The sequence below is a fragment of the Grampus griseus genome (genome assembly GCF_964374135.1).
Source record: "Grampus griseus genome assembly, chromosome: 5".
Taxonomy (NCBI): Eukaryota; Metazoa; Chordata; class Mammalia; order Artiodactyla; family Delphinidae; genus Grampus; species Grampus griseus.
In genome coordinates, this window is record NC_138998.1 from 17,325,752 (window position 1) to 17,351,825 (window position 26,074).

Consider the following 26,074-nt stretch of genomic DNA (forward strand, 5'->3'; position numbering starts at 1 on the left):
AGAAACAGCAGCTTTGTTTTGCTTGGTTCTATTTACATAAATGGGATCATCTGGGGGCTTCTAGGCTGCAGCTTGCTTTTTTCATATAGAAGTCTCCCTTAGAGATCTTTCCCGAATTTCAGAGGATTCTGTAAGATGTCTTTACATAGGCTGTTCTCCTGCTGATGGGTACTGAAGTTGTTCCAAACTAAATGACTTCATTTTAGCATATCTTCCATCACATGAAGTTATCATTTTAAAAATATAAATTTAAGTAAAAATGACTTCTAGATTTTTTTCAGTATTCCAGTTTTTAAATTTCTGTAGCTGTATATAAAAATAATCATAAAAACCTTATTCCTAGGTTTGTTTCTATATACCTAAGTAGCATTATGATAAAAACAATGTAAGACAAACAAAGTAGAGGATCTATACTTTGCATTTCTTCTGACACACAAGCTTTTGACGTTGGACAAGTGTATTAGTTACATATTGCTGCTGTATAACAAACTGGCCCAAACTCAGTGACTTAAAACAACAGGCATTCATTGTCTCACAGTTTCTGTGCATTAGCTCAGCTGGATCCTCTGGTTCAGGCTCTCACAAGTGCAATCAAACTGTCAGCCAGGCCTGGAGTCTTTGCTGGCTGTTGCCCAGAGACATCAGTTCCTTGTGGTGTGAGGCTTTTCATAGGGCTGCTCGTATGTGGCAGCTGCCTTCACCCACAGAGAGGGCTCGGAGGGAGAAAGACAGAGAGAGAGCACTAAACAGAAGTCTTAGTCTTTTGTAACCTAATCTCAGAAGTACCATTCTATCACTTTGGCCACATCTATTCATTTAAAGGGTGGGTGGGGGGCATAAATTAGGAGATTGAGATTACCAGATACACATTACTATATATAAAATAGATAATCAACAAGGTCCTATGGTATAGCACAGGGAACTAGAGTCAACACCTTGTAATAACCAATAATGGAAAAGAACCTGAAAAAGAATATATATATATGTATATATATATATACATACGTATGTACAACTGAATTACTTTGCTGTACACCTGAAACTAACACAACATTGTAAATCAACTATATTTCAATTATAAATAAATAAAGTGAGTCAGCACCTCTGGCTGTCAGCTGAAGGGAGGGGATGACACAGAGGGCAGACACCAGGAAGAGGGATCATCGGAGCCATCTTAATTAAAGGCTATTTACTCCAGGTAACTTGGCTTCTCTGTACTTCAGTTCTGTCATCTGTAAACATCTACCTTATAGGAGACATTATGAGAATTAAGAGAATTAAAACATGTAAAGTGCTGAGAACAGTGGCCGGCACACGATGAACACTAGAGAAATATTAGCTAAGTATGGATACAAGAATAATGCAAATGCATATGCCTACTTTGTACAATGCACAGTACTAAGTCTGCAGTGGTTGTTCAAGAAACACTTGCCTTAAAAGACCCCTAATTATTCAAAAGAAGTTTGAGCACGTGGAAATTACCCCAGAAACAAAAGTACTTTCTAAAGGTAAAAGTACCTACCATAATTACCAGGGGGGCCTCATAGTCACCTCCAAATTTCCCACAATCTCTCCCCTTATCGGAATTTCCAGCCAGCAAGCTCCAATGCACTCCTGAGTCACCTCTACCTCTAAACAGAAAAAGCCACACTTCACTCTGAAAATGCACACCAGCTGCCTGATTGCAGAAGCTGCCTCATTTGCAAAACCACACAATCTGTAAGTTACAGAAAGAAGATCCGAGAGCTTGTCTGCCTAGCTGAAGCATTTCTCACCGGCTGCTCAGCGGTTTAGGTGAGATTAGGGGTCCCCTGTGAGTTTTTACAAACAAGACCCACCCTGATATTGTTACTTATTATACCCCTAGTCTTTATTTATTTTTTAAAAATATTTATTTATTTATGGGCTGCGTCAGGTCTTAGTTGCAGCACACGGGATTTTTCGTTGCAGCTCGCAGGCTTAGTTGCCCTGCAGTATGTGGGATCTTCATTCCCCGACCAGGAATCAAACCAGCGCCCCCTGCATTGCAAGACGGGTTCTCAACCACTGGACCACCAGGGAAGTCCCTACCCCTAGTCTTTAAAGGGTAGTACAGAGAGGGAGATGGGTTAAGGAGCAGTGTCCTACTTCACACATGTCCCTTTTGTGCAATCCAGGACTCAGTGGGTGGGGGAAGGAAGCCAACCTGTCCTCCAGCAGATGTGGTAAATGGGTCATGAATTAGGCGACAACAAAAGGCTGGACCTTTCCCCCTGCCCTCCCCAGGCCACAAGTCACCCAGCAGTAGCAGCAACTCCCAAGGGCAAATAAACACAACTCAGCACATGGGCCCTCCTGATAGAGGGCTCTAGCTCACAGCGCCCAGTGTGCAAAGCCACTTCTTTCTGATTCAAAAGCCCCAAGGAAGCAGGAAGACGGAAGAAGGACTAGAAAGGCCAGCCTGGCACCCTGGAGAGGTCACTGATGTGGGTGAGCAGTCAGCCTGTGCGTGCTCACCCCACTCACCCTTAGCAACTGCCCAGAGATTTTTTTTTTTTTAATTACCCAGGTCAACGTAATCAGAAGTGCAATGATGTGAAGGAGGAAGCAAGAAGAAATGTCTCCATATCACAGGAGGCGTCTGCCAGGGTACGAGTGGATGGATTCGTTGTGTATTTTTGGAAAAGTAAACCAAATTCTCCCTGCAGAGAATTGCTTTTCTGTCCTTTATTTCAACACCTCTAAAACCAAATTGCTTTTAGAACACCCAGGGCCTAGCTGGCTGGAATACTGAAATCTCATATCAACATGACAAGGGTAGGGACCCACTTCTCCAGAGAGTGCCAGTAGGATCTGAGAATGGTGGCCACCTGCTCTGAGAGGCCAGAGCTGGAGAGAAAGAAAACAAATTCTAGTAATAAATTCCACTTGCTTGGGTTTTCAATGAAAAGTGGAAAATATTCTATCTTCTCCAAGAAAAGTGAAACTGGGTGATTTATTTTTTCTGTTGTTGTCACTATTGTGTTCTTTATGCTATAAAAAGGTAAAAATGAAACAAACAGAATATGATTAAATTTTTTCATCTCATGGCCAGCTAAGGAAAGAATTTATGTAAAGTGTACCCACAAAATTCAGTGCTTTATTACAGCTGTGTAACTGTTTTGTGTTGAGTGTGCTAACCTTGACTCCTTAACCAGACTGTAAGTAGTTGTCGGGTATAACTGAAAGGGATGTAGGCTAGTAGTTAAGAAGGAGGGCTCTGAAGCTTTTCCAATATGATCACCTGTGTGATCTCGAGCAAATTAATCTCCCTGTGTCTCAACTGTAAAATGGAGATGATGACAATAATATCCATCATGTAAGATTATTGCAAAGTCCTTAGAACCATCTATGCCTGGCACATAGTGGACACGCAATAAATATCAGTTATTTTCTTGTATTCCCCAAAGTACCCTTCCAAAAACTCAGATTCAGCCATGTTATTGTGCCTTTCAAAACCTACAGTGGCTACCCCTTGACATTGACATAAAGGTCCTATCAGGCCAATTGAGGCTCCCATGCTCCATCTCCACACTCCCAAGTCCCAATGCATTCCCTCACTGTGCTTTAGCTGCTGCTACAGTATCTTCACCCCCGCCTATTCATCTGAAAACCTCTTCCATGAGTGTTTGGTTACCGGCATTGCTCCCTTACTATAACAGAGACTAAACTGGAAGCATTCTCAGAGCCCAAACAGTGGCTGGTACATAATAAATGCTCCGGAAACATTTACTGAATGACTGAATGACATCACATCTATTATTTTTCAAGATTTAGATCAAATTCCACGAATTCCATGCATGTAATCTTTCTAGATGCCCTGTATAAGATTAAGCTTTCTTTCTTCCGGCCTCTAACAGTATATTTCTTGGACAGATTTTATTCACTGATACTCATTAATATTATTAAACATTCACTAAGTATTTTTTTTAAATAACAGCTAATGTTAAGCAGTGCTTATGATGGGCCAGGTTCTCGGCATATATCAAACTCACTTAATCCTCACTATCCCACCTATAAAATAGGGGCTCTTTTTATTCCACCTTCTCAAATGAGGAAATTGAGGCACAGAGAAATTAAAGAACTTGTCCAAAGTCACACAGATGGTAAGCGGAGGCCACCGTTCTTCACCCAGTCCTTACCACCGTCTCGCCTACGCCTTGCACCAAAGTCTTGGACTTTGAAGGGATCTCAAAGATGAGAATGCGTTGTATTGGAGGATCACCCACTGTCCTCTGGGGGCTTCAGGACCCAAGCCACATTTCTGACATTCTTAGATTTTGGAGATCTCGAACTCTCCTTTTAGCCAACTCTGTCCACGAACTCCCTCCCCGGCCTGCTAGCAAGTCAAAGGCGCTCGATTCAACGAAGGCTTCGGCAGGTCCGATGAGAAAGGAGTAGTTTACCTCCTCTCCATCTTGGGAAGCAGGACAAAGGAGTGACCCAAACACACCCCTAACAGCCCAGCACTAGGTCCCGCGCCCGCTGCAGACCCAACCCCAGACCCTTGCCCTGCTCTCGCCCAAAGCTCCGGGTCCTGACCCCGCGCTCCAGACTAAAAGCTGGCCTGGCCGAGCGGCACGCCTCCCCCGCGCGCTGCTGACTCAACCCAGGGAAGTGAAACGTCTCGGTTTTTTCCGACCTGTTGTAGTCGGGCGCCCGCGTCCTGCCCCGCCCACCATCCAAGGCCCCGCCCCGCCTAAAGTTGTCCTGGATTGCGCCCGCGGGAAGCGTCGGCGTGACTCCCCGGGGTGCGGCCAGAGGGCTTGGGCAACGCCTTCCCAAAGAGCGGCCCCCGCCTCCGCAGCCCGGAAAATCAAGACCCCGCGCGCGGCGGCTACAGCGGCGACCGGACATGCTCACTGGCGCGGGTCGGGTCCTCAGCCCCGGCAGGAAGCGCCCGCGCTAGGCGGTTCCCCGTGCTGCCAGCTGGAGTCGGGCGGAGCCGGCGCTCCAGCGCAGGGTGGCTCTGCCAGTCCCCGCGCGCCTGGGCGGCCGCACACGTATCCAAGCGTCACGTCCGCGCGCGCCCCCGGGGCTTGCGTCAGCTGCCGCTCCAGGAGCGAGTGGGCCGTGGTTCTGCGCACCGCTAGGCTTCGGGGCTGCGACGCCTCCGGGAGGAGGAGTCTGGGGGCGCGGAGGGGTGTTCGGAGCGCCGGGAACCGCGGAGATCGTCAGCGCGGTTCGGCCCCCCTCCCCCGCCTGCCCGGCGCCGACCGCCTCCGCTGCTCGGTCCCGGGCTGGGCGCGGTGGCGTTGCCCAGGAGCCCGCCGCCCGCGGGGCGCGCACCGCCTTGACCCCGGCGGCCCCGCGGCAGGCAGGCGCCCGCAGTTCCATGGTTGGTTCGGAACGCGATGAGCCGCCCGTCCTCCACCGGCCCCAGCGCTAACAAACCCTGCAGCAAGCAGCCGCCGCCGCAGCCCCAGCACGCTCAGTCCCCGACTGCGCCCCCGGCCGCCGCCACCATCTCGGCTGCGGGCCCCGGCTCGTCCGCGGTGCCCGCCGCGGCGGCGGTGATCTCGGGCCCCGGCGGCGGCGGGGCTGGCCCGGTGTCCCCGCAACACCACGAGCTGACCTCGCTCTTCGAGTGCCCGGTCTGCTTTGACTATGTCCTGCCCCCCATCCTGCAGTGCCAGGCCGGGCACTTGGTGTGTAACCAATGCCGCCAGAAGTTGAGCTGCTGCCCGACGTGCAGGGGCGCCCTGACGCCCAGCATCAGGAACCTGGCTATGGAGAAGGTGGCCTCGGCAGTCCTGTTTCCCTGCAAGGTAAGCCCAGGTGCCAGCCGCGCACCTCCACCCGGCGACCTCCCGGAACTCCTGTGTCCTCCAGCCCACTCTCAGGCGCTGAGAGGCAGGTGGCATCTCTCTTATTAAAAAAAAAAAAAAATGTTTACACCTTGTCGACGCTCCCCCATGCCCACCTGTCCACTTTGAGAGTAGCTCTGGGCTGACAGCTGCCCGATCACTGACCCCAGCCTAATTGGCACGCGATCGTTGTTAGAACACTTCACGCTCTCCCCACCCGGAGCCTGCGTACTCTGCAGACGTGTACTCAGGCAGGGTAGAGCTGGGCCGCCCAAGTAAAACTTGGACCGGGAAGCTGACTATCTTTGGGGGATTGAGGAGGGGGGGGAAGGGCGAACCAAACGCACCCTTTACCAGCGCTGGGCTTGGAAGAATTGCTACTGTATTCCTCCTGCACCCCGCGCCTGCTTTCAGCGCACCCCTGACACGTGGGAGCCCTCGGGAGGGTAGCTAAAAAAAGGGTGCCTACAGCCTGTTTTCCTCCAGCAACAAGAGAACCCTGTAAGCCACGCCTTTCCCTCTCCCAGGCTTCCAAGAACTGGGGAGTTGTGTTTTTTTCACTAAGTGGGGTGAAAGCAAGAGTTGATGGGAATTTAACAGGAAGGGCACGCAGGAGCGGTTGTTACAGTTCTTTAAAGCCCATCACTTTATTTTTTATTTAGTTAAAAAATTATCGATGATCTTGCAAAAAAAAAAAGCACATCACTGAGACAAGAAGTCAAGTGGAAGAGCAAGTTGTCGCACCTCCTTTCCCACCAATGTTAGGTTTAGTATGCATCTGCATAGGGTTTTTTCTAACCATATATAAATATGCTCTTCCGCAGCTGAATATAGAATCGTAGATGTCAGTGTCAGAAAGGTTTATATATGCACACATAAGTTTTCTCCAAAAATGGCTTCTGCAACTTGCTGTCTTAAATTCGTTTCATCACATGTATTTTTCTATATCTGCAACCCAGCTCTACCTCCTTGTATTTTAAATGACTGCATAATATTGCATTGTGTGGTCATATTGTAGCATCTGTTTACCTACATCTGTCATTTAAAAATCTTCAGGAGCAGTTTCAGAGGCATACCTCTCTATGTTACCTTATTATAACCTAGAATTTTACCATAAAGTTCACTCTCTGAACTTAGAAATAATGTCAGTAATACTTCTGTGTTTTTTTGTAAAAGTAACTACTGTCTCTTGGGCCATTTAGGCTGTCTTGCATTGCTGCTGCTTACTTTTATAGGGCAAGAGCTTATTTTTAAATTAAAAATAGTCCAGCAGAGAATTGAAGCTTGGGACTCAAGTCAGTAAAATGAGTGATTTAATTTGGTCTGTGCCGTACCGCAAATCAAGTCTAAAATAGCGTATTCAAATAAGGGTTTGAAGCCGTGTCTGGGCTGTGGGTTTTCAGTCAACCTTAATAAATGACTCCGCTTTCAACTACTCCTCATGTAATGCTTCCTAATTCACCCAGCCCAGTAGTAGGTTGTTACAAAATTTAGACAAAATAGTTCCAAAATTTTCTTAGGGTCATGAAGAAGGTGGCAGCCTAGCGATCAAGAGAAGGTTTGGCGATAGGTGACGTAAGAGTGGATATTTGAGGTTTGAGGTATTTTGTGGGGCCTGGGTGAGGAGGTGGTGGATGCCCCACAGGGTTTCTGGGGAGCCATCTTCTCAGCCTTTCACTTTCCCCCAAACCTTCAGTGGCTGATAAAAGAAATTATTTTAGATGAATTGCAGGTCACAAATGAGCATTGGATATCAGTCAGCTATCCCTAATTTATTTTTAAAAAGCAGTATCATAAAAGCATTATGTTGCTCCCTAGAGAAAGGGAAAGGGACAGTCACAACATGCTGTCTGAAGTATGAAGTTTCACTTTCAGGATCCAAGATTCTGGTTCCTATTGAAGCATGTGTTCTTTCCTAATGTGAAGTCTCTCTTGAAGAAGAGTTCTCTTGGGAATCAAGGGTATCCAGCATTTCTGTACATGTCAGTGATTTTTCAAGTTCCCATTCTGTAAGACTGCACTTGGACAAAGCCATCGCTTTGCAAGCTGAAATTAGACAGGGTCAACCATCGCCCTGCAGACCAGGAACCGAGCTTAGAAAGTGACCTGGGGGCTCACTTTTGTGCGCGTGCATATATGTGAGATTTGTAGAGCTGGAGTATGCATGCCTCAACTCTGGGTGATCAGTAATCCAGACTGTCGACAGGGCAGCTCAGCGAGCTAGTTTGGATCAACCAAACTTGGCTGGATACAGAGGCTCAGCAAGCAGCTGCGATAATGTTTGTTGGGGAGGCCGAGAGCAATAGGGAATGGTGAGGTCTGTGGCAAACTTCAGCAAACTAGGTCTGCCTAGCAAGCCCTATGCCTCACACTTGCCCCTGCAAATCATAGGGACTGCCTTGTCACTTGTCCCTACCTGCTCTGAGTCTCTCTCATGGGCTGGCTCATGGGAGAAAACGGACGTTGGGTAAAATACCAGAAGCCAGGTCTCAGGAGTTGCCTAGCACTGCCATTGTTTGCCTGCGAGACCACTTCTGGGGGCCTTGATGTCCTCATCTGTAATGAGGAGATTGGACTGTTCAACTTCTGAGGACCTGTAGCTTCCAGAATTCCATGAAAAGAAGGGAGGCTCTGTGGAATGCTTGTTAGATGCCCTTTGCGTGCCAGCTCCTTTGCATGGGTCATCTTTTATGAGTTTGCTTTCTTTTTCGCAGGTGAGGAAACAAGCGCCTATAGAGAGGTTAAGTGTTAAGTGACTTGTCGAGATCACACAGTGGACCATCCCATAAACCTGCATTCGGAAGGCACACATCCTTTGTACTACTCACTATGTAGGGATTTGGAATCTGAGCTTATACTCCAAGGCTCCAAAGCATAACTTGAGGTTGACACCGGTAACAAAATCATCCGACTGGATGAGTTCACCAGATGGACACGTCCCAATGAGACAACATAGATGCTGACTCTAAAATTCATTGGCAGGAATGTGGTAGGGCTTGTGGAGTGAGAAGATCCGGCGGGGTGGCGGGGAGAGGAGGGAGGGAACCGCCGACAGACCTAATATTTGGGGGGATTTCAACCCAGCTCTGAACTGCTTGTGCTTCAGTTGCCCCCAGAATGGGTGCGTTGTCAAATAGCTTCCTTATGTAGGTGTGGGGTCACCTAATTAAAGGCTAGAGTCCTGCCAGCACCTCTGATAGAGGGCACCATATGCGCTATTAGCTCAGGTCTCCTTTTAAAAAAAGGATCTCTATCAGAGCATGGCTGTCTGCCACCTGTGGTATTTTTAGTCCATTCTATGGCCTGTGCCACGCCTGAGAAGTTTAGGCATCCTATCCCCTTATCTCAAACCCACCGCCACCTCCGGGGAGCGTGGGTGTAAGGGGAGAAGTGAAGGTTGACACATCGGCGCCCCCCACTCAACAGTGTATTTTAATATTAGCCAAGTATTTCTCTTCGCAGCCGTGGGAAATGTTCAACCATCGAAGCCCACTTACACTGTGAGACGTTTTCTTTCCACTTTTTCTCTGGCTGCTCTAAAAGTTTCTAGCAGCGTTATCACCAAATAATTACGGAACTGGAAAGCCTCTGTCAGATTAAGTCTTCCCTGCAGTTGGATTGTGACAGTGTTGTTAGTGTCGCTCAAAAAAAAAAAGTCAAATTAGATAATCCAGCTGAAAGTTAAAAGCTCCTCAGTGTGGACTCATCTAGTCATCTAGACTCATCTAGGGACAAATTGTAAATACCAGCAGGGACAGGTAATGCAAGGGACAGAGGCATCTGACACGTGGCCTCAGGTTCGGGTGACGTCAGGGGCAGTGGGGGTGGTTGGGAGTTGGACCACACATGCCACCTTCAAAGAGGGCAACTTTTGCCTGAGTCTGGCCAGTTGGCAGGGATGGGAATGTGGATGCAGCCATGCCAGACCTTTGGATTTTTTCAAGAAAAGCCAGAAATCTGGATTTTTTGAATGTTACATATCTCAATTTGGGCTTCCCTGGTGGCGCAGTGGTTAAGAATCCGCCTGCCAATGCAGGCGACACGGGTTCAAGCACTGGTCTGGGAAGATCCCACATGCCGCGGAGCAACTAAGCCCGTGTGCCACAACTACAGAACCTGCGTGCTAGAGCCCACGAGCCACCACTGCTGAGCCCGTGTGCCACAACTACTGAAGCCCGCGCGCCTAGAGCCCATGCTCCGCAGCAAGAGAAGCCACCGCGATGAGAAGCCCGCGCACCCCAATGAAGAGTAGCCCCCGCTCGCCGCAACTAGAGAAAGCCTGCGCGCAGCAACGAAGACCCAACGCAGCCATAAATAAATAAATTTTTTTTAAAATCTCAATTTTTTTTCTTTAACATTGGCCAAATTCAAATGTAAAGCCAGTACTTGCAGGCCCAACCAACCATGTCTGCAGACCAAATTCCAGCTGCCAGTGTGCAACCTCTGACCTGGTTCTCTTCTAGAAAGCATCCATTGAGACTGGACGTTCTCATTTAACTCTGAGCATGCATGAACTTTGAAACTCTGATAGGCCCCAACTGTTACAGCTTATTCCCTTTTCATCTTTGTTTTGCCCAGAGAGAATGCTCAACCTTCTGGCCTTTGGGAGACCTGAGCTGTTGTCCCATTGACTAGATGTTTGACTTTGTACAAGGCACCTGAGTGCCTTTAAGAGAAAGAGTTGAACTAAATGATTATACCAAGGATCTTTTTTGGCCCTAAAATTTGGGAATCTAGCGAGCTGTCCAAGGGAAAAGGCCCCTCGCAGGAGACAGGACTGGGTTCTCATCCTGGCTTTCTGTGACCTCAGTCCAGTCACTTCTTCCTTGAACCTTTTTGTTCATCAGTTTAAAAGAACGGAGATAACCCCTAGCTGGTGGGCGCTCTCAGATCAGAAGTGCTGCAGAGGGCTTCTGCTTCACCAAATCAGATGGACGATGGGTGGGATCACAGTGGTTGCTAGGTGATGGGTGATCAGTCACCTAAAATTCTGAGGGTATAAGCTGATTTGCCAAAACAATTTCAAAGATCTCTTCTGAGCCTCAGTAATTCCCCGAAGACAAAATCCTTTACTTTGGAAATCGTCCCTGCCGTCCTCACTCCTGGCTGAAGTTGACCAGGTTGCCTCCTAAAAGCCTGTGCTGGCAGGCACTGGGGTCCATGTGCGTTTCTGGTGAGGCTCAAGATTTTCAAGAACAAAGCTGACAGCTTTTGAATATCAAATCAATAACAGAAGCCCCAACTAGGAAAGAGAACCAAAGTTTAATGCTGATTCTACGCAGAGTTGGCCAAAGATCTTTCACAGGTCGCCACCGTCTGGAACTAGACTAAATCATTGTTACCTAAAGGTGATCTTTAGTACAGGCAGAGCCAAAAGGTACAGCAGGTCTGACCTATAAAGTCCCCAGCCTAGGAATGGATTAGAGTTGCCCTTTTTTTGTGAAGCCGCATATAAAGTGCTATATACAGATGACTACAGTAAGACCTCAGTGTAAAATGTCTTAAGAGCCAGACTTGTACATCTGATGAAATTTGTGAACTGTGACATTTCTCATTCCCACCCGTAAGGTCCTCCTCACTCCTTGAAAGGGGCGCAGAGTCGGTACACATCTGCCAGAGTGAACACCAGCCTTCAGAGCCATTGTGTGTTGCTGCTGAGTCACACAGAAAGGCTTCCTGAGCAAATGTGGTTTTGGGGGGTTCTTTTTAAATTTTTTTAAAAATTATTTTACTTTTTTTAAAAAAAAATATTTATTTATTTTTGGCTGTGTTGGGTCTTCGTTTCTGTGCGAGGGCTTTCTCTAGTTGTGGCGAGCGGGGGCCACTCTTCATCGTGGTGCGCCTCTCACTGTCGCGGCCTCTCTTGTTGCGGAGCACAGGCTCCAGACGCGCAGGCTCAGTAGTTGTGGCTCACGGGCCCAGTTGCTCCGCGGCATGTGGGATCCTCCCAGACCAGGGCTCGAACCCGTGTCCCCTGTACTGGCAGGCAGACTCTCAACCAGTGTGCCACCAGGGAAGCCCGCAAATGTGTTTTTATATTAAACCTGAGTGTACTTTCTGATGCTTGTGAGAGATACAGAAAATTCCCTAGCAGAATTTCATCAACTTTGCCCCACATGTGCATCTTTCTCCATTTGTTTCTTAAAAATTGGGAAGCTGTCATTCTCATTTCCAGTTGGGTAAAGGCTTTATTGTAATGAATTATACACTGTACAGTGTCTGTGAGTAAAAGGTTATCCCCTTCCCAGTTTTCAGCCACAGACACTGTCGAGATGGATGGAAGGTAACCTGTGTTAAATGTGTGGACCTGAGCCCTGTTTTATAACTTTCAATCAATAAAGGTAGTGTCTTTGGCTCACTCCTTCTTCCCCAGGCTACCTCTTACTCTGATTGGTTTTTTGGGTTTTTTTTTTTTTTTTTTTTTTTTTTTTGCGGTACGCGGGCCTCTCACTGCTGTGGCCTCTCCCATTGCGGAGCACAGGCTCCGGACGCGCAGGCTCAGCGGCCATGGCTCACGGACCCAGCCGCTCCGCGGCATGTGGGATCTTCCCGGACCGGGGCACGAACCCGTGTCCCCTGCATCGGCAGGCAGACTCTCAACCACTGCGCCACCAGGCATTATTTTTAATAAAATAATGCGCCACCAGGCGTTATTTTTAATGTAGAACATATGGGAGATTTCAATTTGATATTATTTTCCGTAATCCCCACCACCTAGAATAGCCACTGCACCATTTTTGCACAGGTCCTTGCAAACTTACTGCTACATCAAAATATACAAACAAACAACGAAAAACAAGTCAGATGGGAAATCCACATACTATTTCATAACCTGTTTTCATCTAACACGTTGTGACTGCTTTTCCACACTGATAAATATTCCTTAAGATCCTGTTTAATGGCTGCATAGTATTGCAGCTCCATAACTCTGGAATGTTATGGAATGGAATGTTGATTATGAATGTATCAGTTATTTAATCCAACTCCAGTTTGTGGTCATTTAAATCATTCTGTTTTCTTACTGTGTTTAAAAAAGAAAGAAAAGTACTGCTATAACTGAATCCCTGTGCATAAGAAAATAATTATTTCCTAATGATACATTCCTAGATGTTGAATGATAGGGCCAAAGGGTAGGTGCAGAAATCAGAAGCTATTGCTCATACAGCCACATTGCCTTCTCACGTAGAATCATTTACAATCAAGTGCCCACTTCTCTCCAGCGTCACCAGCAACGGGTGTTATCCTTTTGCTTTTCTTAATGCTGCTGCCTGCTTTTTCTCCCTCATGTAACATCAGGCAAGAGTTGGCCCCTCCTGATGACCCACTAACTTTTCATCAGACCCACCCCTGCCTTGGAATCCCCTGCAGCCCCAAGCCCTCTCTTCCTACAAACCATCTGCCTAGCCAGCCATCGCCCCACCCCTCCCACCCCATCCTTCTGAAACTCTGAGTCTAACTCTGGAGATAGATGTGCCAACAGAGCCCTTCTGAAGTAGTAGGAGCAGAGGAATCTGGAGGCCTCCCTCAGTGGTGGTGTTGGAGCTGCATTAAAAAGGATGAGCAGGACTTCCCTGCTGGCGCAGTGGTTAAGAATCCGCCTGCCGGGCTTCCCTGGTGGCGCAGTGGTTGAGAGTCTGCCTGCCGATGCAGGGGACACGGGTTTGTGCCCCGGTCCGGGAAGATCCCACATGCCGCGGAGCGGCTGGGCCCGTGAGCCATGGCCGCTGAGCCTGGGCGTCCGGAGCCTGTGCTCCGCAACGGGAGAGGCCACAACAGTGAGAGGCCCACGTACCGCAAAAAAAAAAAAAAAAAAAAAGAATCCGCCTGCCAATGCAGGGGACATGGGTTCGAGCCCTGGTCCAGGAAGATCCCACATGCCGGGGAGCAACTAAGCCTGTGCGCCACAACTACTGAGCCTGCGCTCTAGAGCCCGTGAGCCGCAACTACTGAGCCCATGTGCCACAACTACTGAAGCCCGTACACCTAGAGCCAGTGCTGTGCAACAAGAGAAGCCACCGCAATGAGAAGCCTGAGTACCGCAACGAAGAGTAGCCCCCGCTCACCGCAACTAGAGAAAGCCCGCGCGCAGCAATGAAGACCCAACGCAGCCAAAAATAAATAAAAATGTTTTTTAAAATTAAAAAGCATGAGCAGCAGCATGCCCACAGAGAAGGAAGGGATGGAAGATCCTGATGGGGCTGTGTGGAAGGCCAGTGCTTGTAGAAAATGTTGTTTACCTGGTCCGAGCTGGGTGCATTACCTCATGTTATCCTCCTAATTACTTTGTAAAGGAAGTAGGACACGGTTAGCATCCCCCCTAAGAGATTTGCCCAAAGTTTGTTAGTTTGGGGAGCAGAAACTCCAGAATGTGCCTTATAATTACACATAACCTCCTGCCTTTTCTGCTACCAACTCCACCAGCTGAGGAACAGGGATCCCAGCCTCACGTAGTGGCTTTTGGAGGGATGGCAGTAGTGGTACCAGAAGGGGCCTTTTATTTAACTGGGCATACAGGATGCCCAGTTACATTTGAGTTTCAAATAAATAATTTTTTGATATCAGTATAACCCAAACATTGTCTGTAACGTACTGAGCTGCGTGTATCTTCATTTGCTACATCTGGCAACCCAACCGCTTCAGCCTTCTTGTGAATTCAGTTGCATTCACTGAGAAAAACGTCCAGAGGGATCCTAGCGCCGTTGGAAGGGTGGGCAGGGCAGTGAACGTGATCATGCAGGTGGGAGCTTGGCGGGAAGGGTGTATTGAGAAAGTCTGGACAAGGCCCATACCGCCTCTCACTCCAGCTCCTACTTTACGATGCTTTTGTTTGCTTGAACAGAGACTCTGAAGGGACCTTACGAAACTGGTTCTCCAAGCCATTGTGGGGTTGCCTGCTAGCTCGAGCTACGGTCAGATGAGAGGTATATTTGGTCAAAAGTCAACTTTTGTTTAACATTTCCAAGATTGAAAAGAACCCCCTGCCAGCCCAAGGAGTCTTTGTAAGGCCAGACGCACACACACCCCTCCCCAAGAGTAGGATGTTCTCAGATGACTGCAATAATAAGATGCCACTCTTCCACCAAGTCCCCTTCAGTAAGAAAACTCTGCCCCATGAGGCTCGTCGACTTTTTCTTAGGCAAAAAGGAGGAATTTTTGAGCCTAAGATGTGAATTAGCATTGCCTTCTCCGGAAGAAAGTTTTATAAAGTTAAATGTCAGTATTTTCTTAGCCTCACCACTGTTTGACAGCTCAAGTACTGAGTGACACTGTCTTCTCTGTGAAACTGTTACTGCACTATGGGTAGATAATTATGTCTTTGCACTACCTCATAGCAGAGGTGAGGAATATACCGTTTGAGTTAAGTGAAAATCCACTGAAGTTCTTAGAGGAAGGATGCTAGACAGACAGATGCAGGGTGAGTATGATTATTATAATAAAGAAGAGATGTCACTTTCTCCTGTTGCCCACGTCTGAAATTCTCCACTGGTAATAACAGCTAAGGGCTGAGTAGTAGGTAGCTTTATGGACCCACTCAGAGGTGACTTGGTAGGTAGGTAGGCTCAATCCAAGGTTACACAGGACACTGGGTACTTGAGTTCTAATCACACCCACTCTACCAGTGGTTGTAAACACATTTTAAGCAAGAGGGACATATAGCCATCAAAACGACGAAAGCATCATGTTTTCCCATCTATGTAAGGTTTCAGAAAAGCTATGAACACCCCCCCCCCCCCCCCCCGCACAAATAGTTTATGTAAATAAGGTGATAATGTGATATGCAGTAGATATTCTTATCTAATCTATAGTCCATATTCAAATTTCAGTGGTTGCCCCAGCAATGCCCTTTGTAGCAATTTTGGTTTCCCAGTCCAGGGTCAGACATTGCATTTGGCTGTCAGTGTGCATTCTGTGATGATGACAGCTTATTTAGATGGAAAGAAAGTGCACTTTGCTTTTGCTTACGCTTACTCCGAGACAAGGTCGTTTCTTGGATTTAATGCAAAAGTTTATAAGCATCAGCAGCACAACATATATTGTACTTTGTTTCTCTTGAGCCATTCTCGTTTGAGGCGCTGGCAGACACTCTGCGAATACATTTCACTGTTTCCTAGGAGGTAAGCAGGGGAGGCGAGGCGGTTACCTCACAGTCCCCAGGAGGGACCTGCTTCTGTGCACGGCGCCTCCAGTGTCATAGACTGTTGATTGTGGGAGTCCAGCAAGTCGTTCTTGAATCGCGTGGACTCAGATTTGATTAAATAGGTGAAAAGACTTATTCTAAACCAGCCACAGGATCCATGACCTTAACTAGCATGCAAGCTAAGAATTCTGTTTATATACCCATTCCGTAAACAAATACAATATGCCTGCGTTTCTTAGGTAAATAACAGGTGTCTAGTGTTTGACTACGTTTCTGACACACCTCGTCGTGTGTATTTGAGTGTCAATGTGTCTCTATGCCAAAAAGGGAAAAAAACCTTGTCTAAATTCCAGCCTAAGTAAAACAACCTTCAAACCCCACGTCCAGAAAACAATTGGCACTATTTACTGCTCTCTGCAAAGACATCAGAATGAGGCACCGGGTCACATGTTGCCCTTTTCATGGCAGAACGTGTTTGCACAAGACTTTTGAGCCATCGCAACGTGCAGAGTTTCTAAAAGAGAAGTCAGAAATGTTATTTCAACATCGCTTTGTTTCTCACTCTGCGGGGCCATCTCCCCCATGCCACACACATTCTTCTTTAGCTTTGAGCTCCTGTGTGTGTCCGTGTCTCCCCTAACCTCCCGTTAAAGAGGTTCACTTAAAGCACATCCCACTCAGCCCCGGAAGAGACGAGCAGATACTTGCCGGTGGAGAAATCTCATTTATAACCATGGATGTGTCCCAGGCTGCAGACAGCCCTCTGCGAAGCAGCCCAGGTGCTTTATCTCAGGAACAAGAGTGTGCAGTGAAGAAGCCGGCGTCTCAAGGAAAGCGGGCATCCTTTGAACCCTCCCCTTGGGTGGGCAGGCCCCAGCCAGACTGAGAGAAGGGAAGCCTCAGGACTTTCTTGCCAGAGGCCAGGGAAGGCTGGGAGGGCCTAATTACCGGTTACTTGTTTGTGAGGTACCGCCACCTCATTCCTTAGGGTGGGCTGCTATCAGGGCTGTTTTATCTCCTTGCCACCCAAGGAAGAAGTTCGTATTCGAACCTGCTTCCAGAAGCAGTGTATCTGTGGACGCTGGGTGTTGTGTGTGTGTTCCGTGGAGGGTACGGGGCATCAAGGCAGATGGAAATTGTCTCTTTTTCTCAAGAGTGGTTCTTAGACTGTCTGACTCCTAAGCTGTCGTGTGCCGAAAAAGAGCAGCAGAGGACCCGGAAACAGAGCTCTGACCCTGGTGTGGCCACCAGTGACGACATGGCCAGGATGAGTCAGTCAGTCTGTGAAACGGGTGGAACCAGTGCCCCAGGCTCCCTCCACGCTGCACAGGCCGTCAAGGTCTAGTCGTGCGTCAGGGCTGGCGTTCCTGAGCTGCCCTGGGTAGCGCCCGCTGGCTGGGCCGGTGACCAGCCCGACCGCTTCCTGGTGTGGCCCCTCCTCGCGGCTGCGAGTGTGGCAGCCCCGCCAGGCTCTGTCACTCATTGGAGATCAGTGGCTCTCCACTGGGGTGATTTTGCCGCCCAGGAGACATTTGGCCAGGCCTGGTGACATTTCTGGTTGTCAGAACGTGGTGGGTGGGGGTAGAGGGGTAGAGGCCAGGGATGCTGCTAAACGGCCTCCAATGCACAGCCCCCCAAACCCAGACTCATCTGCTCTTTGTCAATAGTGCTGTAGAGAAACCCGGAAAACAAACTAAACTGTCAGTGATGTCCCTGACGGAGCCTGGGCCCTCCTCCTCACTTAGGTTTTATCCCCACTGTTTGCTCCACCAACCCTCTGCTAAAACTGGATGGACCTGCACCATCCACAGTCCGCTTCATCCACAGTGAGGCTTCCCATCCGCCCTCTTCTTCCACCTCTCCCCACTTTGAAATCACCTATCACCGCCCCCCACCCCATCTTCCTTTGCATAGTTACCCGTTCTTCTGATGTATTTGAGCTGTTTATTGTTGCATGATGTGGCCCCTCTGACAGCAAACACCACAGGGGGCGGGATCTGCGCCACAGAGGTTGGCAGCCCTTAGAAATCCTTGGAGCTTGTCGAGAAAACACAAGCCCAGGGACCAGTGCAGTTTGGGTTTGCTCCTCAGTGGCACCTAGACCATTTTATAGACAGTCTCGGGGAATTCACAGACCCTGAAGCCTGCCCTCTGATCCCTGGAGGAGTGCCCCTAATGTAGGTGACAAGAACGTCATTCGAGAACAATGGCGAGACTGTCACAAGTATGAAGTGTGGCACGAGAGCGCACGTGTATGTGTGCGTGTGAGTGCACACACGTTGAAAGTTTAGATCTTTCCTTTTGAGAGATCACCTCTAATCTAGTCGTCCTAACAGTGGTGCCAATGGTCACGAAGACACACCCTCGCCCGTGATGGAAAAGAGAAGGAATAGATCGGCATTAACGTTCAGCTTGTTTACGAAAAGCAGAGTAAGCACATTAACGCTTTAAAATTATATTTATTTAAGTTAATAGAGGCCGCAGCAAGATCTTTTCTCATAAGGTCACTGTCCACACAGATGCTAAGTAACGCCTGGTCTATTCGTGTAATCTGGGGAGGTCCCCTGTTCTCTGTATTTGGGTCGAAGGAAGAGTGTGTGACTTGTAAGGCAAACCAATAATTCAGAATATAAATATTCCTACTTGAGTTACGCAAGAAAAAGTTCTAAAATGATTGCTAGGTGATAAATATTTGTTGTACGTTTGACTTCGTGAACCTGGAGTGGTTTGGGGCTTTGGGCTGGGGAAGAGGGGCAGGTGGTACTTTTCTGTACACTCTGTGCCAGAGTTCATCTCATTCCTGGAATTATTCCTAGGCAGCTGTGGTAAACAGCCAATGCTGAAAGGTCTTCAGAACCAAGTATTGAGGGCTTGTTTCAGCCAGGGAATCTGCCAGGCTCTGGGCCAATTCTTGCTATTTTTATTGTGTGGATGTGTGTTTTTAAACACCTGGCAGGAGCGCCTCACCCATCACTCACAGAAAACCATCAGAAGGCTCTGTGTTCCGAGCCTCACCCTAGATTTAAAACACAGTTAATAGAGGTGTGTCTTTTAGGACCTTACACTATTAGGAACACAAACTATAAATATATATGGATAAATAAATTTGTTTCTCCTGATTAAGTTTCTTATACCTGTGCTTTTAAAATTAGTCTGTGGTTTTTTGTTTTGTTTTGTTTTTTGCGGTACGCGGGCCTCTCACTGTTGTGGCCTCTCCCGTTGCGGAGCACAGGCTCCGGACGCGCAGGCTCAGCGGCCATGGCTCACGAGCCCAGCCGCTCTGCGGCATGTGGGATCTTCCCGGACCGGGGCACGAACCCGCGTCCCCTGCATCGGCAGGCAGACTCTCAACCACTGCGCCACCAGGGAAGCCCTAGTCTGTGGTTTTAAAAGATGAATACACAATTCTTACGGGCAAAGTAAGTAACTGGTCAACTACTTCTGCCAATTTCTACTGAAGACCGTTATAATTCACTTTAGGCACAGAGGAGGAAGGAGCTGCGTCTCTCTCTTTAAGCCACCCTCTTCTTCCATATTAGGGGAGACTCATCTCCCTAAGGGTGGTAGCTGCCTTCTCTGCTCTGTATCCACTCAGTGACTACAGCTTAGGGTCTTGTAAAGGAGAAGATGCTCAGTGTCTGCTTATTGCTAGTGATGAATTCAGCTGTAAAGATGAGAATGTGACCTATTTAAAGTTTATAAGGGGTTTATTCCCTAAAGCAGGGTAGGGAGAAGCAAAAACAGCTGTGGGGTTTCGTTTTGTTTTTTGAGCATTGGACATAGCATCTTGGAAACATGACACGGGGGACTTCCCTGGCCGTCCAGTGGCTAGGACTTGGCTCTTTCACTGCTGTGGTCCTGGGTTCAGTCCCTGGTTGGGGAACTAAGATCCTGCAAGCCGCCTGGCACGGCCAAAAAAAAAAAGAAGAAAAATGACGTGGCTCTTCACTTATTTGGTGTCTTCATGTCTCAACAGGGGGCAGGGGAATCCAAGTGGGGGAACCCAGATGGCATACCTGCCACCCTGGGCTCGAGGGGGATGGAGCTAACTTCTGGTTTCCCCTGAAAAGTTCATTCAGGTTTCGTCATCCTCGGCAAAACAACAGCATAGTACTCTGGGCAAGTGTCTGCTTGTGAGCTGATTCTCCATCTGGTATCTGGGAATTAACGTGGTCATTCTTATGAAGGTTGGGTATAGAAATCTAATTCCTTTTGGCGTGGTCTTGTCTCATGATGGATGTGATTTATCCATCAGGAATGTCATCCTGAGTGCAGGGAGAAAAAGGTTTTGTTCCCACCCTATTAAGGCAGCGTTGGAGGGAGAGACTGTCAGAAAACTCATCTAGGACGAGCGGCCACTCCAGGACCCACTTTAGTTCCCCTTCTTACCGGGCCTGTCATGAGGACCTGACCCACTGGGTCATGAAGAGATGTGCAGTGCACATGGACTTGAGGAAGGGGTCTGGGGAAAGTCCAGCGGGCTCTCTTCTGCCCTGGGCTGGTCACTCCAGCAGCAAGAGCAGGGAACCACAGGGCAGCCTTCCCACAGGCTGCCTGCTGGTCACAATTTGAGCCAGGAAGAAGTGGACAGGGACAATGGAGGGGAATTATACTCTCTGCAGAATTGTCTGTAGGGGAAAACTAGTCTGGATATAACATATATTCCTTATCCTACCCCTAAGCAATTCTAAATTCTTTTTAAAAATTCTTTAAATTCACAGAAAATAAGGAAAAGGCCAGATTTTCTAGGGCTGGGTTCACAATTTCGTTTGAGACATTTATAGTAAGAGCACTTGAGTTCTCATGTTTTTAAGTGTTGGAACAGGGGCAGGAGTGCAGTTCATTCCTGGTTCGGGATGTGCCCCTGATTTTACGCACAGCAGTACTGAGGATGAATGGGCACTGAGACTCTGAAGTCTTCGAGGTTTAACTCCCCTCGAGCAAAAGTAGTTGAAATAAGAATGCAGTTTAAGTCTTGGAAACCTGAGCGGGTGAAGGCTCTTAGAGGTTTGCCCCCATAGAGGTTGAGGAGGCCCGAGGTCTCACTCTGACTCTTTCTGTCCCCGCAGTACGCCACCACGGGCTGTTCCCTGACCCTACACCACACGGAGAAGCCGGAGCACGAAGACATCTGTGAATACCGTCCCTACTCTTGCCCTTGTCCCGGTGCTTCCTGCAAGTGGCAGGGGTCCCTGGAAGCCGTGATGTCCCATCTCATGCACGCCCACAAGAGCATCACCACCCTTCAGGGAGAAGACATCGTCTTCCTGGCCACAGACATTAACCTGCCGGGGGCTGTGGACTGGGTGATGATGCAGTCGTGTTTCGGCCATCACTTCATGCTGGTGCTGGAGAAACAAGAGAAGTACGAGGGCCACCAGCAGTTCTTCGCCATCGTTCTGCTCATCGGCACCCGCAAGCAGGCTGAGAACTTCGCCTACAGACTGGAGTTGAACGGGAACCGGAGGAGACTGACCTGGGAGGCCACGCCCCGGTCCATCCACGACGGCGTGTCCTCGGCCATCATGAACAGCGACTGCCTGGTGTTCGACACAGCCATAGCACATCTTTTCGCAGATAACGGGAACCTTGGAATCAATGTGACTATTTCTACGTGTTGTCCGTGATGTACTGAAATGATTTGGGTATAGTGCTTTATGGTTAATAAAGGTTTTTATAGATGTTTTATTCACTGTGTCTTCACAAGTCAAGACCCACAGTTACCCCGTGTTCTGTGTGAACGGCAGCTTCCCATCTGGCATTGGCTCAACAAAGTTCATTAAACTGGGACGGAGGAGGTTGGCCTGTTAGTCATTTGGAGGCCGCTCTGTGACCTAAAACCAACTTTATTATTCAATTTTATTTACTTCCCGAACAGCACCTGACAGGTCGTTCGGGCTGTATGTTAGGAATCGGAGGCTCTTTCCTGCCTGCCTCCCCGCATTGGTCCCTGCAGGTTGACAAAAGCACAGTGACTGTCAGCAGATTCCTTAAGTTTACTCTTGTGTTTAAGGGGGTGTGAATTGTTTCAATGCAATTTAAACAGTGTTTCTCAAACCAGATGGCTAACCAATGTGCGTAGAGTCACCTGGAGGGCTCACCTGAAACATGCAGTCTGGGGAGCCTGCGAATTTAACAATCTCATCAGGGGATTCTTTCCAGCAGTAAAGTTTGAGAATTAATGGGTTAAATTGTGGGAAAGGGTCCCGATTTTAAAGGTGCTTTAAGATTGCCCTCTGCTGATACCGCTTGTCTTTCTACTATTTCATCCACACACACCCCACCCCAAAATTAAAACTAGAACTACAGACCCCCATGAACACAGTCCTGAGAGCTGGTCACTGTCTCGTGTTCGGGGTGGATTGCCTAGGAAAGCAAGTCAGATGGCTTTTGATGGCTCTCACGTCGTTTTTGCTCATCACGAGTCCAGAAGACCTGTTTACACGTGGCTTCCTTCAGTGGCCCTCCTTGACTTAGATGGTGGGAAAGACTAGACGAGTAGAGTTGGAAACGCTTTATAACCAGTGTCATCTGCTTGCTGTTTAAAGGAATGTGTTGGGTTCGTTTGTTTGTTTTTGCCACGTTCACTTTAGTTTTTTAATAAATATTTTTCAAAAATGAACATCCTGCTTCATCTTCTGAGTGGAATAATGCATATTTATCGGGTACCTGCTAGGTGCAGGTGCCCTGAAGCTTCACTCCTGCCCTGGGCTTGGAGCTCTCACTGTTTCCACGTGAAGAAACCGTCATTCGTCCAAGATCATGGCGCGGATTGGTGGTACCACTGGGGTCCAAACTCACTTCTCTGAACCACAGAGTGTCATTGGTGCGGCAGGTCTCCTCCTTGGAGCGGTTCTTTCTGCCTGACAGTGCCAGAGCTTGTGGAAGGAGAGTATTCCTCCTGCTTTACAGGATCAGAAGGAAGAGGCTTGGCTAGAGCTGACGTCCAGAGTACTGGGTTCGAAGCCAGGGTGACCCAGTCCCTACGTCCCAACCCTAAACCCTCAGAGGAATTCACAATATTAGCCCTGAATGCCTGGTGAGGATTGACTGCTTACCTTGGCGGTCCGATGGCATTAGAGAAGCACCAAGTGGGAAGGATGGCTTTAGAGTTGTTTTGTTTTTTAGATGAGACTGAGTTTTTAGCCAGGAAAAGAGTTTTGGCAGTTAAGGAATTGCTAAAGCAACTTATCTCCAAGGCTATTCTTCATATAAAGGTGAAAAACAGTGCCATGAATAAAAGAACGTGCTTATCACATGTTTAGTAAATGAATGAAAACCACAATCCTTGTCACCAAGAAAGTCACATTTCAAGCCAGTACATAGAGGGATGCCTGGAGGTGAAACTAGAATCCAGGAGCAGGTGGACTTTGACCCTCGGGGGGCAGAGCTGGTCCAGAGATGGCAGTCTAGGGCACGTATGACATCCAGGCAGTGTGTTTTGTACATGAACTAGCCTAGCTTGTCATCATCCTGTGGTGTCCATAGCTCACCCTTCTTGTTATATGTGATGGAGGAAATCAAGACCAATTGGTCAATGAGGTACCAAAGGGTAAAACTACAATCAAAGACTGTAATGGAGCAGACAGTGGAATCAGACTACTCCAAAAGCATAAAATGTTAGATTATCAGCCTCAAGAGGTAAAGGGATGGGCCAGCAGTCATACAGCGCATTAGTGGCAGCGCAGATTCTAGAATTCAGACTTCCTGACTCCCCATTCAAACATGTTTCTAGAACTTAACAAATGAAAATACAGTTGTAGGCAACAAAACGGAACTTTCACTTTCCATAGTTTTCTAGCTCTCTTTAATCTGTCACTGGAAATCTGTAAACTTAACTTTTACTCTCTGACTTTTTTTTTAAACGTAAGCATTTTCTGCCAGAAAACAGACAAAAATCCCCAGGTTATTCCCTGTATTAAGTGGAAGTGAAAACAGCAAAAAAGATTATGTAAATTAAAATCTCTTTTTTTGTAGTTCCAATTGCAAAATGCAATTTAAAACACAGTGATAGGCATTTGTCAAAACTCATCACATGGTACACTTATGTACCATATAAAAAAAAAATGTCTTTCTCTTTTCCGTCTTAGTTCTATATACTAATTTGATAGAAATCTGGCTGATTAAGATGGTAGATTCAGCCGGTATCTTACATGCCTAAGCCATTCTAAAGGAAAAAAAGATTCTCAAAATACCTTGAAGGAAATGTTAATAGTTATTAATTCTGGGTTGCAGGAACCCGGTGTATGTTATATTAGTATTTACATTATTCTCTATTTTTTTAAATTGTTTTAAGCTAACCAACCTTGAGATCAGGGGTTCCCAACTTTTCCGCAAGGCGGAACTGGCCTTGGTTTCCCTAGATCCTTAGGATTTAGAGGATTAAGAGGATGGAGTCCTCACAGCAAACCGTCCAGTGCAAATGATGGGAAACTTCAGAGAAGAGGCCATGGAGGCATCAACCATGGTGGAATGCACGTGAGTAGAATCTGAAACTCCACTCTCAGATTCAAACAAATGGCTGAGTATCTCTGTCTTAGCAGCAGAATCCTGCAACTCCCATACAAAACCATCCCCAAGAAGGTCTCCTTGTCCCTAACTTCAGGCTCTTGGGGCTGGCCAGATAGCCAGCTGTGTGACCTTAGGTCCATGAGTTGACCTCTCTGGTCCCGAATGTCCTGACCTGCACCATTTGAAGTTCTATTTTCTAAATGTTTTTACTCTAATACTAATTTCGTGAGACAACTGAGCTATTTAAATTTAAGGTGTGTAAGTCATTCCAGCGGGCCCTGAACAAGGTGGTTCAGGGATAATTGTGACCCAGCGTGTGTCATTCAGAGTTAGTACGTGAGTCACACTCCAGCTGCCTCTCAATTCCCATGGTTTAGAGCCGGGGATGGTGCCTGGGCATTGAAATCAATTTTGCTTTGTAGTTCTGGCTTGAGGGGACTGCGGCCTTGACCTTTCCTGACTCATGCATCCTGTGCTTGAAGTATGATTATAATTTCACTGACCTGTGCTGGCCCAGAGGAAAGGGAGTCAAGAGTTCTTAAAGAATAGGAAATCTTGTACTCAGTATTAATTTGTCTTGGAGTCCCCAAATGACAGGGCAAGAAAGAACATTAGACCCTGTTGATACGAACACCTGCTACCACTACCACTATTTTAGAGAATGAATGGATGGATGGATGGATGGAGACATACAGAGGGGAAACCACTAGCCTAAAAACCACACAACTAGTTAGAATTTCCTGTGGTGATGACATGGTGTCTTCTGTATTGAATAAAAGGGGGAAAATTATAAAACTATTCAAACTACAAGCTGACATTTTATGATAATTAAGACAAATGAAGGGAATTCGCCCCCAGTCTTGATTCCACCAAGTTCTCCCCACTCCATTGCCACCACCATCTGGGCTTGGACTACTGTCAGAGCTCCTAACTGCCTGTCCTCCCTCTTGCCCTGCTTCAACCCAGTCTACACATAGGAAATCACAAGGCTTTTTTTAAGTGAAAACTGACGGCGCTACAAGCTCTTCGGTATTTTCTTTCAGGAAGCCTCGTTCTTTCCTTTCATAGCACTTTCCACAACGGCAACTGTACATTTTATTTGTTCAACATCTGCCCGCACCCCGTCGACAAACTCCAGGGTGAAAGAGATTGTGAGGTTTGTGTTTGTCCTTGTATCCCTGGCACCTGGGCAACCAATTAATACTGATTGAATAAATTACTACTAACGATTAGTCTGAGCGCAGCATTGAACCAATACGTTAAGAGCTAATGTTCTCTGTTTTTATACCAAAAATCACCAGGGAATGTCCACAGGTAGGCAGGGAACAGTAATCTAACAGTCCAGAGAAGGAAGGAAACAAAAGGTTTCTCTGCTCTGTCATTCTCTAGGCGAGGACACGGGCCCGAAGGTCCTGTGCCTTGAGATGTCATGTCATCGTGTCACCTGACATTCAGATCAAAGGCAGACTCTGCTTTGTGCAGAGGACACAGATCAAGCTTCCTCTGACTTGCAGGGAGCTCTATCACAAGATTAGATCAACTTGGAAAGTCCACCAAGATAACAGCGGTTGCCACTTGATGGGCACCTATTGGTACAAAG

The 26,074-nt window shown here is 47.6% G+C and overlaps 1 protein-coding gene across 1 annotated transcript; it reads left to right on the top strand.

Annotated features, from left to right (window-relative positions):
- The first annotated feature begins 5,298 nt into the window (after window positions 1-5,298).
- On the top strand, window positions 5,299-22,539 carry SIAH2 (siah E3 ubiquitin protein ligase 2). The gene is made up of 2 exons (XM_082654969.1): window positions 5,299-5,786; window positions 21,033-22,539. The coding sequence occupies exons 1-2, from the start codon at window positions 5,373-5,375 to the stop codon at window positions 21,588-21,590; spliced, it is 972 nt and encodes a 323-aa protein (XP_082511095.1). The 5' UTR covers window positions 5,299-5,372; the 3' UTR covers window positions 21,591-22,539.
- The last annotated feature ends 3,535 nt before the right edge of the window (window positions 22,540-26,074 follow it).

What these genes read in the sequence shown, in the direction of transcription:
- SIAH2 (XM_082654969.1), top strand. Translation starts at nt 5,373, where the DNA reads ATGAGCCGCCCGTCCTCCACCGGCCCCAGCGCTAACAAACCCTGCAGC. An exon ending in CAGTCCTGTTTCCCTGCAAG is followed by an intron (nt 5,787 to 21,032) that starts GTAAGCCCAGGT and finishes CTGTCCCCGCAG; the next exon opens with TACGCCACCACGGGCTGTTC.